The 14,776-nt window shown below is 44.0% G+C and overlaps 1 protein-coding gene across 8 annotated transcripts in view; it reads right to left on the bottom strand.

The window, feature by feature from the left end:
* Positions 1 to 6,615, bottom strand: part of ADCK1 (aarF domain containing kinase 1) — an 80,821-nt gene extending 74,206 nt beyond the window's left edge. For 3 of the 8 annotated variants that reach the window (XM_027720140.2, XM_039389693.1, XM_039389695.1), the window contains exons 1-2: positions 6,539 to 6,615; positions 2,952 to 3,089 (exon numbers count right to left, since the gene is read on the bottom strand). In XM_027720140.2, coding sequence (XP_027575941.1) covers positions 2,952 to 3,077 — 126 coding nt within the window. In that variant the 5' untranslated portion in view covers positions 3,078 to 3,089; positions 6,539 to 6,615. Of the gene's footprint in view, positions 1 to 2,115; positions 2,220 to 2,612; positions 2,706 to 2,951; positions 3,108 to 4,190; positions 4,637 to 6,173; positions 6,364 to 6,538 lie in introns of those variants that run through there. The other 5 variants (XM_039389694.1, XM_027720138.2, XM_027720148.2 and 2 more) reach the window with 5 other exon arrangements.
* Between the last annotated feature and the right edge of the window lie 8,161 nt (positions 6,616 to 14,776).

Genomic DNA, 14,776 nt, shown 5'->3' with positions numbered 1-14,776 from the left:
GAAGAGGGAATTAATTAAACGGTTGCTAATTACATCATAATCTTAAACACTAAATTAATATTATGATGATCCTGATGATAGGCAACTCTGACATTGCCAAATCCCTGCCAGTGCCTAAGAGGTATTCCAGTTACTGCACAGAATGTTCCTTCCACATAACCAAAACAACTGGGATGCTCTCAAAGGAATATGGCAAATGCACAACAGCTCTGCCAGGTTTCTAATTTCACCAGAATACAGAAACTCTCTGCAGCATGATGCTGCCCACACCATGAACTTCACTCTCATCCATGATGAGTGCTGTCATTAACATTACAGTGTGAGACTGAGGCTTGGAGATACAAAAAGACCTACAAAGTCAACCAGTCCCTCTCTTTACAAATGCCAGATTACTTTAATTATCTTGTATCCTGTCCAGTGTCAAATGTCCCAAAGACTTGGGCTTCGCTTTGTATCAATGAATTCTACACCATACGCTTCCACTGCTTCTAAACCTATCCTCAGATCTTACCAAGTCATGGTTCCCTCTGAATAGCTGTCTATCCATACATAACCAAGAGCCAGTTCTGTAAACTGAGGCTTAAAAAGAAATTTTCTGCTATGAGCTTCATCAAGTTTCTTATGGAGTCTGCAAAGAACTACTGAACCAGCATACTTAAAATACAAGCCAACTGAAATCTTTCTAATCAAACTCAGACAAAATCTGCCTGGAATCTCATAGTTACAGGTCAAGTTTCTTAATCCTCACGTGTTCTCATGGCTTCTCTTTTGTTTTGTTTTCTTTGCCATTCCATAACTGGTTTTAAATTTTTGTGTCTGCTGCTACTGAACTTATTAGCTCTTAAGAATCACAGTCTCTTCATTACAATCTGCTTTTGCCTGGCAATGGTCCAATGACTAAATAAAGCATCCAAGTAAGAGGCCTGCACAGGTCTAGACTGAAGGACAGATACTTTAGGTCCATGTAGATGTCCCCAATATCCAAAACCCAAAATCACTTGTTTGCTACCAAGTCTTATCTTTAATTTAAAAAAACAGCAGGCCCTAAGCTGAGCTTCTTAGTAGTAAACATGTCTGCTCTACTGGCTTCCCCTGGTCCATGGTTTAGGAAGGACAGCGGGTCAGGCTGCCTGTGCTCAGACAACAGCTGACCTCTGACTGTCCAACAAGGAGCAGGCCTCAAGCTGGGAAGGCAGAGGTCACTGGAACAGCAGGACTAAAGAATCTTTCAGAAACAACCCAACAATATGCAGTCGTATACACCAGAGGAAACACAGAATTCAAAGAGAGACAGAACATTCTTGTTTGAAAAGTACACAGACACAGATTTAAACTCATGCTGCCATCACCTGCAGAAGCCTGAGCACTAGTAACTTGTTTTTTTGGGGTCACTGCTCACAGCTATGGGTGCTGAACCCTCTAATGCACTCAAGAGCAGGGCCAGTGAAGCACTTTACAGCCAATGACTTGTGGCTTCCCTGAAGGCAGAGAACGCGAAAGTCAAGCATGTCTGTAGATTTGCTAGCATCTAAAGCAAAGAAAATCTCCTTTCCCCTACTTTTTATTCACCAGAAAAGTAATCTCTCACCATCACTCAACACACAGACCAACTGCATAGCTTCATCACTGCATACTTCTCACTTATTTTTGTCTTAAACAAAAGATTGCCACAAAACAGTGGCTTCAGAAAGACTGAGAAACACTTGTCAAGCAGGCAGAACTCAAGGGCAGACTGGAGAGCTGAAAAGCCTGAACAGCAGGTTCTCCTCCAGCCACAATAAACTCTATTCCCTCTCCATGCCTCAATTTTCTGCACTTTAAAAGGGAAAGAGCTGCTCCCTGTTACCTGGCAGTGCTGCCTTATGGTTAGGGACAGAGCACAAAGCTTAGCACATATTAGGTAAGAAGGAAAGATTACAGTTTGTATTTCTGCCTTCACCCTTTCAAAATAAACATTCATTTTTCACAATAGTTCATGATGCTGCATGCACATGGCACCTGAGCCAACCCACAGAGCTTGTTTCTTATTGCATCTGCCCTCAGGAGCTGATCCCTGCAAAACTCATTAATGAAGTGCTCAGAAGTCATAGAAAATGCAGACAGACAGCTGCTTACCACTGGGGGTCTGTAAATGATGGAGACTGTGGCCTGAAGTGACAGATGTATAATGCAACTGAGGTACAGGGAGACTGATATCCCCTCTAGAGTCTCTGCTCTCCATGTTCCTGGCTGCTCATAGATTCATCAGTGAATATCCCCAAGGAGAAGGCAGAAGCCTATCTGGCTGGCAGTCTCCATTCCCAGGTTTTCTGAGAAATATCAGTAATGCTAGGCAGATTTATTTTAATAGCATTTATTTTACAAATCTGGAAACCACTCCAACCTCAGAAGTATGTCATCTCCCACCCTCACTTTACTCAAAACATCAGTCCTTCTCCCTCTAAATCTCTCATACTAAGGGTCATAGGGCAATGGCTACCATTGTTTATCAATACAACAACCAGGATCCCTAAAACAAAATGTTGCAATTTAAAATGCGGCATATGCAGAGAAGATGGTTTGAACTAAGTCACTGTTAAAGGCCGCAGGAGATGGGTGACTGGGTGACTGACCTTGAAAGGTTGCTGATGAAGACATGGGCCCAAAGTGAGCCCTTGCTCTGAAGGTCCCGACCTATCCAGGGAAGCAGAGACAGCTCTCTGCAGTCTAGTAGCTCCATTTGTGTCTTTCTAAAATGTTGAAACAACAGCTCTATTCCTTACGTGCTTTCATGTCTCTTCTCCCCACCGTGTGAAGAACTTGAAGAGCTAGCTCCCTATGGACCTTCTGACTTCCAGAGCCAGCTGCCAACTAGAAATGCAGAGGGAATGCAAGAAATCGCAAATTCTTGTGAACTTCAATTCCCTTACCCATCTAGGAATCTTCCTGCACATTACTATGGTAAAACTTACTGTGGCAATGGCTCGGCCCACACGAACAATTCCAAAATCATTAGGATCCAGGAATTTGTTTCCATACATATAGATGCCAGAAGCAGCTGCTGTCAATGAGGCAAGTTTCAAAGCCCTTCGCGCCATGACTGCTGAACCCTGCCGAGACACAAAACAGCAACTGTAACATCTAATAAGAACTTAGTGATCTGATGCCTACAGCCCCAAAGGACCTGACAATCCAAGTTTTAATTGCTCCTTTCCTAATGACACACTGCTAGCACTGCCCCCAGCCGAGAGCTCAAACAATCACCCAGCAACTGAACGTAAGCCATTCGTTGCTATTCCAAACTCAACAGTGTCTACGGGACACAAATCCAGAAGTAACTCCCTGCTAGACCTGCATCCACAACAAAACATTTGTTCAGGGTCCCAAAAGCTTTTCAAGGAGAAACAACAGGTGGACAGAGAGAAGGCAGCATGAGATCACCAAAAGTCAATTCTGATCCTAGCAATAGGCCCCTTCTTCAATGCAAATTTTTGAAAATACCACAGCATAAGCAGATTGCAAGGGGATAACAGAAGATATAAAAAGGCAAGGTTTAAAAAGAGTTCTTGCAACATGAAGAGCACCCAAAACTTGTTAGAAACTCTGCCGGGCTAGTTCTAAAAGCTCCTCACTGCTGACAAGGGGCGTAGGAAGAGGCCAGGAGGTTGTGTGCGACTCCAGCAGTCAGAGTAACACATAATGCAGGGCATGGGGGACTTGATCAGAGCAATCCAGCGAGACTTGTTTTCTCATAATCACTGTCCCATTCAAGTGCCAGTTCCTGCACAACAGACATCTGCAGGAATTAACAGCCTATTCCTGGCTCTGTCACAGGCCCAGCACAGGCCTGAAGTGAGACACTTCTCAATCACTTTCTCTCCTGGGAGACAAGGGTGGGGAATGAACACATTTCCTACATTAAGCACTTTGAATCACTGCATTCATTCTTTGCAGTACATAAAGCAGTGTAACATGTAACTCGTTACATGTTATATATATATATATACATATATATTACAATTATTTATGTCACCTTAAAGGATTCAGACATGAAAAAAAATAACAAATTAGGTACGTTTTTCTTTTCCCATGGGTGGTATTGGACAGAAAATATGGTTGACCATTCTTTCTCCTTGTACCACAAATCAAAAGGCACGGTGATCTACACTGCAAGCTCTCAAGAGCACCCTTGACAGAGTGCGGGCTCTTACCCTATCAAGATGGAGTCCTCTAATCCTCCCACTCCTAGACTTGATTGTGAAACTTTCCTACTTCTCATTGCAAAGCTTTAACAGGGTCAGTCTGGCTTCTGCTTTTTCTCTTGGAAGCCTTGTAACCAAAAATCACTTGGTGACACAGGTCAAGTCTTTCAAAAACAGTTCACAAGAACACAATCAGTGAAATAAGATAATATAACACAAGAGATCTCTGTACACAAACCTTAGCCAAACTTTATTATTTCCTTTTATTTCTTTACAAGGCCTAGGTAACTGTGAGGCAGAAAAGCTGAGACATATTCTGTCAGTGCCTGTCAGAGCTGCCTGCAGCACCCCAGCTCTTTCCCCTGTCAGAATGGGTAGCTGACTGACCAGGACTCCTTTGAATCTACGATCAAACTGTTGCCGTGGGAGTTAGGTGCTGAAAAAATCTCCCGGAGCAGTTAATTAGGGGTGAGATAAGAAAGGGTTTATTTTGCCAAGGCTAAGATGTTACAAGACGAGCGCGCAGGCCGTGCCTGAGAGGTTATATTTTATAACACCATCCATCCAATCCCAGATGTGCCCACCCTGGGGCCTTTACTCTGGACCGCCCCGGGTCCACCCCCTGAGAAATGGGTCTGGGGGCTTTTGGGACCCTCTGTTCATCCCATCTTCGTCTTCATCAGAGCACAAAGGGTACATAGTCACCCAGTTTTTGACCGTGTTCTGTGGTTTAGGCCCTGATATGCTGTTCTGCCGACAATCTAGGCCTTGCCTTGACAAAAGACTAAACATTTCTGCTGTATTCGGGGGTAGGGGTGATATAGGGAGCATAGAATAGGGTAAGAGGGTTAAGAAATGTGTAAACAAGGGTGCTAGAGGGAAAGGAACAAGGGAGGGAGGGTTGCTGCTTTTAAAATCTACTTCCACTACTTATAAAACTTACAAGTATTAGAAAAATAAAAACCATTAGGGGCTTAAGGCATCAAAACTCAAGAGAAAATAATCCTGGACCCTTCACTGCAGCCAAATGAACACACACTTCCCAAAAGAAAGCTGCCCTCCTCCCCCTGCCTCACTGGAATTCTAGAAACTTTGGGGCTTTTTCCTGGAGGACCAATCTCGTTTGTACAGACATCTCTCGTATCCTCCATCACCTTCAAAAATAACTTTTTGCAATGTGTTTTAATTAAACCATTTCTGCTCATTGTACCTGTCTGTAAAATTTAATTTCTTGAAAAGTGAAAGGTGCAATGACATTTTATTAACACACAAAATACGCCTTTTTCATTATTTTTCCTTCGCTTTCTCGATTACTAAAAGAACATTTTATTGAAAGCAAGATGCAAGTCCATCTGTTCTTACATCTTATTCCTACCTGAAGGTATAATTTGCAGTTTGTGACATCACATCTATTGCCATACCCACCAGCTGTATGTCACAAACAGAAGATAGGAACTTTAGGTAGCAAATAAACAGGCAGAGCAGCTGAATCCTTCAGCAAGAAAGTTCCTGCTTTCATGCTTAATGCATTGTACCAATAAAAAGGGAATAATTAAACCCCCTCCAATATAAGGTACAGAAATGAAATTGTCAGAAATAAATTGTATTTCACAGTTTTGCATACGGTGTCGAGGAGCCTTTTCCATGTAAATGAGCCATTACGACACCCCTAGGGGTATCTTAAGGACCCTGTCAGCTGTGAAACACGCCTCGGGATGTCACTGCCTCCCGTTATTAAGCCCTGCGTTGATGGATCACCTCCAGCTTTTCTTTCACCTCTATGAGGTGGCACGTTTGACTTTCACACAACTTCGCACACGTGAGGCTCCCTTGCCTTCCAGCCGGGATTCTATTCCCGCCAGGGGCAGCCGGCACGGTGCCGGTTCCCTACGGGAACCCGAAGGTGACCTCACCGCCACCCGCCCCTGTCCCGAGGCCGGGGAGCGGCGGAGAGCGCCGACAGCCCCGAGGGCAGCGGGGTCCCGCACCCACCGCCGCCCAAAGCCCCGCACAGGCCGCGTCCGCCGCCGCGCCCGGGGTGTGCTCGTGAAGGACACGAGCGCCGGCTGCTCTCGGTTCTCCTTCAGGCGCCCCGGGCCGGGCCGGGCCTCCCGGAGCAGCGCCCGCGCCCCGCGCCGCTCCCGCTCGCACGAACAGCCGCAGCCCTGCCGAGCCCCGCGGCAGCCGGGACTCTGCCCGCGGGGCCGCGCCCGCGTGGGCAATAGCTGCTGGGCCTGGAGCCCCCGGCCCCGCGGAGGAGCCGAACCGGTCCGAGGCGGCAGCGCGGGCTGTGCGGGCTGGCAGGGCCCGGACGCCCCCGCTCCGGCCGCTCCGCCGGCGCTCGGAGCGGCACTTACCGCCTCGCCGGCACTTCAACTCGCGCGCCCCGCGCCGCTCCCCCTCCGCCCCGCACACGGTACGGCCCGTCCCGCGCGGCACGCCGGGAAATGTAGTGTCCGGCCGCGGCCGCTCGGAGAGATGGGGGCGCGGCGAGACTGCGAGGGGCGGCCCCTGGGCGAGCCCACGGCGGAGCGGCGGGGGGAGCGCCGGGAGCGCCGGGCCCCGGGCAGCGTTCACGCCTCCGCCCCGCCGCGAGGGAGCGCGCTGCTCACAGCCCTGCTCGCAGCAGTTCGGGAACAGCAGGGTATCGCAATCCCCGTCCGTCAGTGGGGCTCCCAGCCTGGCACAGCTGCCCAGAAAGCCCGTCTTCTGCGCTCTTAAAAACCCTCAGACTTTAGGATAGTTCAGTTATTTTTCCGTGTTTCCTCACTGAAAGCTCTGCAACAGGGAGAAGGTTTGTGTGTATGTATGCGTATATACATACCTAAATCAGAAATCGTGACAGAAGGTAAAACCACTAAACTCGGAGCACTTCTTTTGCACATCTATGAGGGGCGCTGGAGAGGCACTGATGTTTTTATTGACTAAAAACTAGAACTGGTCTTTGAGGAAGGGTGTGGGTTTGACCAGGGCACTGTGAATATTTTATTTTTGGAGTCTGAGTATTGCACCACATCAAGGGTGGGTGTGAGTACAGTCACCTATGCAGCCATTATAGCACGTGGGCTGGCAACACAGTGTCTGCTCCTGGTGCTGAGGGAGCGCTCTCATGCTGTCGCCAGTGGGGTTCTGGTGACAAGACTTACAACACTCGTCCTGCTCCTGCTGAACAAAAACCAAATGTTGCCCATCGTGTGGGCAGATCCCCAAGCAGTGTTAAGGTGATAGCATAACTTATGCAGTTATACTTAGCTTTGGTCATTCAGTGAAGTGCACACATGGCTGACTGATATCAGCTTGTGCTTAAGGATATTCCAAAGGCCAAAGAGATGTGTATCAAAAATATCTCAGAAACTGCTGTTCTCCATCCAAGAGAATGATCCAGTAAAACAACTGTGTTCATCAAGAATAGAATAACTGTTGGCAACTAGGAAAATAATTGCAGGATGAAAAAAAATATTCTCTGCAGCTAATCTTTAGCTCCTTCCTATAAGAAATGAAAATGGTAATAAATTTTATCATATTCAAGGTTCAGTGCAAAACCAATCTCTTCATCAAAGTCTTCCTGCAATAAAGATTACAATAAAAAAAAGAAAGAACAAACCAGAGAATGACAAAGTGTTGCTGAATCATCATAAATAATGCAAAAGGTTCTTATTCTCTGGAGCAAATACGTAGCTTGATAGTCACCCACCTGAAACTTGGCATTTCTGATTGAACTTTTCTCCCATCGTGAAAAGAAGGAAACTCAATGTTGTTTCCAGTCAATATCTTTCTAATAATTAAGTAAAGCAATTCAATAATACCTGGGAACCCATGACAGAAGTATTTGGGACAGAGTTAAGGACATAGCTACCAAAATAAATTCTTAATACTTTAAAAAGATACCAGAGACCAAAACCAGAATGAGATCAAAAGGTTCTTAATAATTCTTTGAGAGTTATTGTTTCCATCATGATTCTGGAAACACTGAAACAAATCAAGGAAAGCATCACCACACTGCATTTCCATTCCTATTTGCAGGCATGCAGTTGTACCCGAAAGGATAGAAACAGGGGGAAAAGGGATCTAGGAACGCTTGAAACAAAAGGTCTCAGCTTCTAAAAGGAATAAAACATGACATTGGAGTTAGGGAAAGGTTTTGATGACAAGTCTCTCTTCCAAGATTAATAGGTTTTTCATCCAAACCTCTGTGGAAAGTGCTGTAAAGGTAACGTTGTCTACCTTCTCCCTGGCTGTGGGACAGTGGTATATTGAATATTCTCCTGAAAGATCAACATAATATTGGGAATATTTGCTAGGTACCTGTATTTGATTTGTGTGGCAAGGTTTTGGTAGTGGGGGAGGGGGCTACATGAGTGGCTTCCGTGGGAAGCTGCCAGAAGCTTCCCCCATGTCCAACAGAGCCAATGCCAGCCAGCTGGAAGATGGATCCATTGCTGGCCAAGGCTGAGCCCATCGGTGATGGTGGTAGTGCCTCTGTGATAACATTTATAAAGGAGAAAAAGTTATTATGTGGAGGTAATTGTGCTCAGAGAGAGTGAGGATATGTGAGGGGAACAGCTCTGCAGACACCACGGTCAGTGAAGAAAGAGGGGGAGGAGGTGCTCCAGGCACTGGAGCTGAGGTTCCCCTGCAGCCTGTGGTGCAGACTGTAGTGAGACAGCTGTGCCCCTGCAGCCCATCAAGGTCCATGGTGGAGCAGAGATCCACTTACAGCCTGTGGAGGATGCAAACGATGCCCAAAGGAGGCTGTGATGCCGTGGGCAGCCCATGCTGGAGCAGGCTCCTTGCAGGACCTGTGGACCCATAGAGAGAGTAGTCCATGCTAAAGCAGGTCTGCTGGCAGGACCTGTGACCCTGTAAGGCCCACGCTGGAACAGTTCTTGAAGATTTGTAGCCTATGGGAACAGCTCATGTTGGAGCAGGTGAAGAGCGTGAGGAGTTCTACTCCTACGGAGGAAGGAGCAGCAGAGATAATGTGGTGAACTGACCATAAGCCCCATTCTCTATCACCCTGCACTTGTGCAGGGGGGGAATTAGACAAAATTGGGAGTGAAGTTGAGCCCAGGAAGAAGAGAAGTTTGGGGAAGCTGTTTTTTAAAATTTGGGTTTATTTCTCATTATCCTACTCTGTTCTGATTGGTGATAAATTCAAAATAAATTTAGCTATTTTCCCTAATTGAATCTGGTTTGCCTGTGACAATAGTTAGTGAGTGATCTCTTCCTGTCCTTATTTCAACCCATGAGCCTTTCATTATCCTCTCTCCCTGTCCAGTTGAGGAGGGGAGTGACAGAGCATCTTTAGTGGGCACCCAGCATCCAGGTAGGGTCAACCTGCCACAGTACCCCTCTTGTTTCCATCTGGCTTCACTTCACTTTTGCTTTCCCTACTTGTACTCTGTGGCAGACCTTAACATAAATGCCTGTGTAATTTGGGCTTCCTGCTAAATACCATCTCTAAGAAACAAAGCAGCTACAAATTATGAAGGGCAGATTACCCTACCAGCATACTGAGGATACAGGGCCCACATGGCCAGTTGCTGCATCAACCATGTGATGGCTAAACTGGCTACAATCCCGTAAATTTCTTTCCCTTCTAGGACAGATGGGAGCTTTTGAACTGATGCAGGGCAGTGAAGCATCGCAGCTTAGTCTTGGATCATTACAAATTCATATAGGAAAGACTATTTTGGAAGGAAGCTTCACGGTTCAGAGGGAAAAGAGGAAGAAAATAAAGTTAGGGAGATGTGCACCCGATGTACTATTGAGAAAATGAGAAACAAGTGCTGACTGAAAATGAAGTAACCAACCTGAATCAAATAATCAAAAAATCTTAGAAGTACAGGGAAAAGATCTACTGCTCCTGTGTCTGCTAAAGCCTGTGGAAGTTTTGCTATGGATTTTTGTGTTTGCAAATTCACGACCTCCACAGGTCAGGCTGATACTGGGCATAACAGTGGGATAGCCATTTAAACTTACTGTTCTATTGCATATAAAAGGCAAAAATAGAGATTGTAACTGCAGAACAACCACTGATTCCTGACCACAGCCCACTGCTTCTACTCGGGATGCTTAAAAGACTACTGCCCAGGCTATCAATCTCCTGCTTTAACCTCTAGATCCCACGTATTGGACACACTCCCAGCAAAGGGGGCAGGTCAGCATCTGATTTTTGCTGGCCTCCCCTGGAAAAGCTATGAGAGGTTGCTTCGGATTAATTTTGGTCCTTGCAGCTCTCAGTTAAACAGCCTGACACTGAGTCTGCTGCGAAGAGGGAAACAAAAAAGAGGCTTTTGTAACATAACAATGCCATGTGCTGACGCGCAGTGGGCAATTATGTAACCAACACTAAATCTTTCTATAATTAGAACAAACACCTAGTTAGAGTGATCAGAGCTCTTTTGTGTGAGCCTACACGGGGGTATGCAAGAAAAACCTTGGCTTGAAAGAAAGATGCTGGCTTGATTTCCCTTTCCAATTGGTGAATAAATTAAATCTCAGATTGCCCTAAATTGCTGTGAAAGACAAACAGTGAAAAGCATTTCCTTTTCATTCTTGTTGAAGACATTTGCATCCCAGGTGTGAATCTCATGAAATAAAGATACAAACTGAAAGATTTGGCCTCTCTGCCCCAAGCACAGGAGGTGGAAGAGCAGCCATACAGCCTGAAGGAAGGACAGAAGGTCATCATCAGCCCTCCCTATGGAGAATCAACCTCTTTTTTAGATTCACTTCGATGAAAATTATGGCAAGATATCTGGAAAGGCTCACTTATACTAGACATTCCTCACGTACACGGAGGAGGCATGGGAAAAGATATCAAAACAGTCCCAGATCCTATGATTTTATGGACCCAGAGAACTAGCTGACAAGGAGATATGAAACAGTATGTTGAGAAATTGCTACCAGTGCAGTGGGAAGAACAGCTTGACCCAGCTGTTCTTTTACTCTTCTGATCTGTCCCTCCATTCTGTGGATGGTCAGCAATACAAATATTGAGGGAGATCTATCTTCTGCAGCTGTAAGCAAATTCGGCTCTAAAAGTTACTATATCAGTGCCAATTCATACAAGTTGAAGGTCTGGCAGGTAGGATCTCTGCTGCTAGAGATCTGTACTCCTCAAATATTTTCTGATTATTTTCTTATTAGCGCAGGTCACTAGAAGAAATATTACAAATTCCTCTGTATAAGGGTTGACAGATGTGCAAATCAACAGGGGAGACAGGAAATACAGCAACCTACCAGAAACTAATTCTAAAAGATAGATTGACATACTCCCACAGGTTTCCTTCAAGGCCAAACCTGTCCCCATTCTCAATCCAACTTAAATGGAGATTGGCAGGTTTTGCCTTTATATCAGCAGCAGAAAGCTCAGAGCTGACTCTGGAAGCCATAAAATTTTAGAATAGCATCTTCTTACCAATCATACTGTACAGACCCAATGTTTGGATAAGACGTCTCTCAACAGGAACATGCCCATTGCCCAAGGTCATTCAGTCCTTGTGAGTCGTAGTGAACAAAGTCTGAGTGTGACAACAGAAAGTGTTGTGCTGCTAGGAGAACTGGGCTTTAGGTGAGAAGCAAAATCCACTTCTATTAGTATTTTGTTCCCTCAAGGCCATTGCTTAACATTGTTGTGCAGTATCAGTTTAGACAATTGCATGCCACCTCCATACCTCTCTCTCATCATTTCTGTGGGCAAAAAAATTCCCCTTACTTTGTTTGCTTACCTAAAGCTTTTGGTGCCTAAAGGACACTCCCTTATTTCTTGCAGTTTGTTGGGAAGCGTCAGTGGACCACCATGTCCTGTATGAAAAGATGTTTATCAGCTGAGAATAGAATGCTTCCAAAATGTTTGCAAAACGCCCTGGAGTCTGTGGGGTTTTACAGAAGTGCATGAGAACATTTTTGCCTCTCTGAGAAAGTTGCGTTTTCTACAAAGTACCACAAATAACAGAAATTAAACCAGCCTCCATTTCAGTCATTCCAGAAAACACAGACATGATTTGAGGAATATAAAGTTTTTTTTTTACAAAAGCACTAATAGGCCTTCTGATCTTTTCCCCCCAGCTATAATTATTCCTTCTGAGTGCTGCCTGTAATCTCTAAGGGAATGAGAAGTGCAGGGGTCACTGATGTGGCTGAACCTTTCCATCTAGATAAATCACCTCTTTTTCACTGTTTAGCATCCTACCTGTGGCACAATTTTATGCCTTGGGTTAAGAAGTGTCATTTATTTTGATAATTTTTATTCCACAATGTGCAGCAACTGTTAGGCATACAGATATGTGATACTAACAACAGATTATTCCATTACTTTGTATTGTCAACTGCATTTGTTACAACATATTTCATGAACCATTTAATTCTGCATTTGCAAATGTGAAAAAGTGCTGAAGTAGATAAAACCGGTGCAGAGGATTTAACAGCCTAAATCTACCCCAAAAGACTCCTTGGAATGCATCAGAAATATGTTCTTAAAACCAGCTGTGGTATCACATCTAAAAATGTCCCTGCTCCCAGCCATGCCAGGGATTAAGAAAAACCTCTGCAGAGCCTGAACTCCTTACTCGCCATAACAAGGATCACTTTAGCATGATCATTTTGTGAGAAGAGGCGCGTGTGGAAACCTGGTATCATTGACACCCAGAAAGATATTGTCCAAAAAATGTCATGATAAAAACAAAAAGAAATTAATACTTTTTTTTCCTTAGAAACAGATTTTTATTTGGGTAAAATATGTTTTAGATTCTCAAAACCATTCCTTGCCTAATGCTTCTTTTATCAAAGCTCTGCCAGAGCTGGCGTCTTTGAACTATTACCAGGCCTGGTTCAGAAAAAGTCCTGACCTAGGAGATACATGAAGATGCACAGACATCATCAATGCAGAAGAGGATATTAACTTTTTTTGTCTGATGCTATGATTGTGGGACATTAAATTTCACCTTGCTATTCCTATATGGGCCCTGGTTACTCAGGCTTGCTCAAAGCAGATGTGGTAATAACGAAATTGTCTCTTCCCAGGAGATTTCAACTTTGATTAGAAGATAACTAGGGATCAAAAAGTGAGAACTTTTCACAGTTTTCCAAAGGTTAATCACTCTCATTTTTAAATATTTCTGCCTAATTTCTCATTTGAATTTCCTTAATTTCTACTTCCAGTCACAGCTTCTTGTTTTGCCTTCCTCTATGAGATTAAGGAGTGCCTTCATATCCTGCATTTCTAACTTGTACAGGTGCACAGACAGGATGGTCAAATCTCCTCTCAATTTTTTTGTAATGAGCAAAACATACTAAAGGTTTTAATTTGCTCACTCAGATTATTTCTCCTTTGTAAGGTAATTGTCAAAGGACAGATAAGAGGAGTTCATCTCATTCTAACCTGGCAATATAACATTTACCTCTTAAACTTCACCACAAAAAAGCTTACTTATTGTATTTCACCTACACTTCCAATTAACTCTAGCCTTATGTTATCTTTCTAGTCTTCTAATCCTCTTCTACCTTCCAGCATTGTTTTAGAAACTTGAACACCAGACAACACCAGAATCCCTCTAGAGTTCACCATGTCCCTACTTCTACATCCATGGGCTGCACGAGGCTTTTTGTTACTTCACAGCACAAGAAATTCATGCTAAGCTGCTTCTGTCTCATAACACTCATGAGTCCTTTTCAGAGTCACTGGTTCCCAGGACAGTCTGTACTTAACCCCCAATTTCTTAGAGATACAGAAGTTTGCACAATGTGATGTTAAAACACATCTCGTTTGAATGGATTCTACTTCCCAAGTAGTCTAGCTCACCCTATATGACTCAGTATCACTAAACTCATTTTGCCACTCATTTTGAAACAGACAAATTTTTTGAATAACAATTTCATATTGATTGCAAGCTGATGAAAATGGTGAACAGTAGAAGTCCTAGCGTCCCTTCCTCTGTAACTTCCTCAGAAATATCCTTACACAGCATTGAGCCACTGCTGATGATTCCTTTGCTGTTTAAAATGCCAGCCAGTTCTCTACCTAGGTGGCACAGGACTTTGAGTGTTGCACGGTGCTAATTCTTTAATCAAAACATCATCAGAAGCAATGGGAGGTGTACCAGGTCAGGTTCAAGGACAATTATGTGAGTAATTTATTTATTTGGTCTGGTAGCTCACCTAACATAAAAAAATAAATTCCTTTCTCACTTCAAGAAGAAAATGAGAGAAAAAACCCCAAACAAACCAAAACGAATCAAAACACCATTCTGTATGACAACAACGGAAATGTATTAGATCAGAAATTAAACCCATTCTGGCTTTAAGAATTTCCCCAATTTCAAAAAAAGTAAGCAAATTCAGACTATATTTGGCCAAAAAACATTGCTTTACACCAAAGCTTGAATAGTTTATTTTGCAAATGTTGAAAAAGATTCAAACTCCCCAAACTTCCCACAGTTTTTGAGTACAAAACTTCTCAGATTTTTTTTCTCAGTAAACATTTTTGACCAGTTAAACCCTATATGTAAGCATTTAGGTTTAATATGTGACAGGTAAGGCAGAGCAGGGACAAGAAGTCACAGCTAGATTTGTAGCACTTGCATAAAATAAAG

This window comes from Pipra filicauda, unplaced genomic scaffold (genome assembly GCF_003945595.2).
Source record: "Pipra filicauda isolate LSUMZ 115617 unplaced genomic scaffold, ASM394559v2 scaffold75_size2874737_pilon, whole genome shotgun sequence".
NCBI classification, from domain to species: domain Eukaryota; kingdom Metazoa; phylum Chordata; class Aves; order Passeriformes; family Pipridae; genus Pipra; species Pipra filicauda.
The sequence above is the reverse complement of the archived record's forward strand: the minus strand, read 5'-3'. Positions and strand labels throughout refer to the sequence as shown.